Source organism: Fulmarus glacialis, unplaced genomic scaffold, assembly GCF_000690835.1.
Source record: "Fulmarus glacialis isolate BGI_N327 unplaced genomic scaffold, ASM69083v1 scaffold12739, whole genome shotgun sequence".
In the NCBI taxonomy this organism is placed as follows: domain Eukaryota; kingdom Metazoa; phylum Chordata; class Aves; order Procellariiformes; family Procellariidae; genus Fulmarus; species Fulmarus glacialis.
Genome location: NW_009233900.1, coordinates 20,097 through 24,670, shown reverse-complemented (window position 1 = coordinate 24,670; position 4,574 = coordinate 20,097). Strand labels below are relative to the sequence as shown.

Here is a 4,574-nt window from a genome sequence, read left to right as displayed (position 1 = left end):
GCCATTGTATGCAGTTTTGTATCAGCGTTAAGTGACTGCTTCATGGATTGTACATTGTGAAGATGAATGTCTCTTAAACAATCACTTTCATTATTAAGGTTCTTAAAACAAACCAGAAAAATATATCTTCAGAAATCAGAGTAGTCACTTTTTTGTTAAAAGCCATAAAATAAGCTCATATTCAATTACAAGCAATAGAAACCATACTGCTATCGGAACATAATTATTTTATCACAAAAATTTATTATTTACAAAATGAAAAGTTACCAAGTGAATTTATCAGGGAAAAAGTTAAATGTTCTAAGTGATTTGTAAAACTTAAGCAAGTCTCTCATGCACTCACACGCCAAATTGTTTGCATAAGGTGAAATGTTAATACATGTTAGTGAAACTTGACTCCCATTCACAATACTCTCGTTTTTATTGTAAGATGGCAAAATCCACATGGTTCTGTACAAGAAGGTATGTATTAAGACAGTTCCTCATTTTTGTAAATGTTTTTTGGCTCCCATGAATATCCGTACGACTGAACGTTTTCGCAAATAATCAGTTATATTATCAACTCCATCATTTAATCCACTGAATTTACCACCACAAGAAAGACACAAAAAGTTAGTTTAATGATCCCACGTTACACAGAACTCTCATTTCTGAAGTTATACTAAACTGAAACCTTCGTAGTGATCTATAGCCTGGATCAACTTAGATTTTAGGGTTTCTTTATCTGTGTATTTTGGAAGATCAAGAAGATTAAAGCAAGTGTGAGCTACCGGAAGATAATCTTCTCCACCTCCTGTTGGTTGGATGACTAGTTTAAGACACTTCATTCCAAGAATTGGAATACGATCACTGCCTGTCAGAAACACTGCCAAGAAAAAACAAACAAACAAGGTCTTGAAAGTAGTTTAAGACTAACATTTTATATGTCATATATGCAGTTCTAATCGGTATTTCCATTTTTTAATTATTCCAGCAGTGGTTAGCTTTTCACACCGACATTGTTCTGGTAAGTTTGAAAAACAGGGAATAATGGCTTAACCCGATCTCCAGCTTACACATATGAACTCTTAACTGCAACACCACAAGTGATATATAAAGGAAAACATTTCATTTTAGCATATGAAACCAAACAGTCCTCAAAAAAAAAAAAAAAGGAGGAAGTTCTTCATGCATCAGAATTTGTTATTTAAAATCCATTGCCTATGCCTTTACCAAGCATTTGCAATACACAGAATTAGTTTTTTCAATAAGAAATTTATCTGAATTGGAAACTAATCTATGATCTATTCTCAACAAAAGCTCGTTCACAGGAAGCTTCCGTAACTTTGTTTCTCCCCTGTACGTTTCTATTCGTATCAGTACCTTGAGGTATTTACAATCAGTTATAACTCCAAAATTCCATCCATGTGCCATGACAAAACTGGAGGATCTGAACTTTATGTCAAAAGACAGAAAAAAATCCTAGTCATCAGATAAATGATGCTAGCAGTTTATGTTGTCGGTTCTTTTCAGGTTTGGGGTTTTTTTTTAATTTGTTTATTTTTTTAATGCTGGTCTGGTGTACTGCAATCTTGTAACTGCCCACTAACCAGAATTACTGGGGACAACCCCAGCAAAATCACAGACAAGCTCTATTTCTTCTACTATGATTTTTTACTTCCAAATAAAGTTAATCACATCATTATAGACAAATACTTACGTCTGCCCTCATATAGCAAGAGCCTGAAATCAGAGTGATCCTGTTCAGTTAGCAGCTTCTGTGAAGTGGTTTCAAATACTTACGCAAAAACTGTTTTTTCTTCTCCAAAGACAACTCATGAAAAACCTCCCAGAATATTTTAATTGTAGGATGGTCTGCCCAGTATTCTCCTTTGTATTCTGTATTCTAAAATGAGCAGGAAATTAGGTTATTGTTCGCATGTAGAACTAGTAGGATAATCTGACATTAAAGTAGACTGAATGAGGTTTGTGTAAAGGGATACTGCAAGTAACATACTACTGTTTTCCTTGGTCAATTTTCTTCAGCTGTTCAGTCTGATCTCAACTATATGGACAGATGCAGGTACTCCAAAGCATTTTCAATCCCAATGAAGTAGTGACAAACTCTCACAGTGAGTTTTGGCAATTAAGAATATTTACTTTTATTAACTGTGTGCATTTAGTTCACCTTTCCCCCTTCTAATATAATACATTGTATACAGCTGCCTTTTGGTTCTCTGGATTTTTCTTCCTCTCTCTCCTTCTAAGTCTGATCTCCTTCAGAAATTAGATGGGAAAACGTTAAGCAGGAAGGTAAATAATGTTTTAGTGTCTTCATTCACTGACATTTTAAAAAGAAGCTACTTAATCATGCAGTCAACCCAATCAAGGCTGGAAGTCACATTAATTAAAACAGAGCTCAAAAGGACACCTCAAGATTTTGCTTTTGCATCTTGAAATTAGAAATATATGAAACAAATAGCTAACTATGGTTCTTACCTTCTCCAATTCTTTCCAATCATAATTTGTGTTCCCAATCACCATTGCCTGCAACTCGCTGGGCTGGAAGAGCTGAAGAACTTTACCTCCACATACTTTGTGGAAGCCTGCATGGAATGCACTAAATAAGGAAGCCACAGATTTATTGAAGATGTAATCCACATACGCATCTACAAAATCTTGCCTGTACAAAGAAGAAAAAAATAATGGGGGGGGGAGTGGGGGGGGAAGAAAGCACGTCACCCTTCTATCAATGAAACAGTAGCCATTTCTGTATAGAACACAGCATTGAAAGTTAAACAAAAAGGATCCTAATATATTATATTCTCTGCTTCATGTTATCACCACAGTGAAGACAACCTCAATGAAAATGGAACATAAATGTATTTCCCCTCCACGCCCCCAAGACAGAGTCCGTAATGTGCGACAGAAAACCAGTAACATTTAGTGTTATTTATTTCAGGCACTATAAACATTTCTCTTATTTGTATGCATTGCAGTGAATTGGACTGAACGGCAACAAGCTTAAAGGCTTGAATTACATGCAGTGTCCTGAAACCGACTAGTCAAACTCACTGCCGTATTTTTTAATTAAAAAGATTACCATATCTGCATTGAAAATGGAGCTAGGATACTGAAAAACCGCATCTACAAAATCTTGCCTGTACAAAGAAGAAAAAAATAATGGGGGGGGGAGTGGGGGGGGAAGAAAGCACGTCACCCTTCTATCAATGAAACAGTAGCCATTTCTGTATAGAACACAGCATTGAAAGTTAAACAAAAAGGATCCTAATATATTATATTCTCTGCTTCATGTTATCACCACAGTGAAGACAACCTCAATGAAAATGGAACATAAATGTATTTCCCCTCCACGCCCCCAAAGACAGAGTCCGTAATGTGCGACAGAAAACCAGTAACATTTAGTGTTATTTATTTCAGGCACTATAAACATTTCTCTTATTTGTATGCATTGCAGTGAATTGGACTGAACGGCAACAAGCTTAAAGGCTTGAATTACATGCAGTGTCCTGAAACCGACTAGTCAAACTCGCTGCCGTATTTTTTAATTAAAAAGATTACCATATCTGCATTGAAAATGCAAATCAACTTCAAACAGACATTTCAGTCCTATACAGTAGAAAGATCAGTGCAAAGGAGCTAGGATACTGAAAAACAGGCTGTCTGTTATTTGTGCTTTGGTACAAGGAGTTCTCATATCTTGTTGGAAACATCATCTTTTGCAGCAGTTAGGGGGAGAACTAAAATTCCTTGATGTGATACAGTATTTATGATGATGATTTTTTTTTTAATTACCATTTTAATCAAGCCTAGTTAACACTGTTCATTTCTACACTGGCAGAGTGACTTCACATCTATAAGTGATCCTACAGTTATCCTACCAACATACTTTCTCTGTGAAAACCCACAGTATTTGAACAACATCCACAGTATTTGAATAACACCACCAATAATTTAAAGAATCATCTAAACACATTTTAACGATACATTTATTAAAGTTGTTGAACTGAAAATACTGGAGATGAGCAAAGCGGTGAATCACATTCCTCCTCTTCCAGCACTCAATGAGATATCCATTACACTATGTAATTAACAGAGAGGCAGGTAACTTGTGTAACCGTGGAAGGAAAGGCTGCTCCAGAGAAAATTCATAGTAATAAACTAATTAGCATTATTATACCCTATGTTAATATTTTAAAAACTGAATTAAAGCATCATGGAATATTTGGATCTTGAGAAACAGGAATTCTTCATTGCAGCAAGACAATTGGTGATGACAGTGCAGCATACCTTCCATGGGCACCCTGAAACTTTTCTCATAATTCAACTCCAATTTTACTGTCACTTTGTGACAGAACACCAAACTACCACCAGAGAACTTCAAAGCTATTGTGTTTAAGATAAAGTATCACAAATCCTCAGCTATAAGGCAAGGATTTAAAAACAAAACAAAACAAAACAGTGCAACAGCTATAGGTGGTGATTGCACTTGTTAATGGTAGGGTTAAGTCAGGAGGATAAAACTCACTCCACTGTGGGAGGTACTGTCACTGCACGTGGCTATGTGGGGGTTT

The 4,574-nt window shown here is 35.8% G+C and overlaps 1 protein-coding gene across 1 annotated transcript in view; it reads right to left on the bottom strand.

Annotated features, from left to right (window-relative positions):
* Positions 1-497: 497 nt before the first annotated feature.
* The window catches only part of HERC4 (HECT and RLD domain containing E3 ubiquitin protein ligase 4), a 22,004-nt gene continuing 17,927 nt past the window's right edge, over positions 498-4,574 (bottom strand). The window contains exons 16-18 of the mRNA XM_009585477.1: positions 2,479-2,662; positions 1,783-1,885; positions 498-865 (exon numbers count right to left, since the gene is read on the bottom strand). Coding sequence (XP_009583772.1) covers positions 657-865; positions 1,783-1,885; positions 2,479-2,662 — 496 coding nt within the window. The 3' untranslated portion in view covers positions 498-656. The remainder of the gene's footprint in view (positions 866-1,782; positions 1,886-2,478; positions 2,663-4,574) is intronic.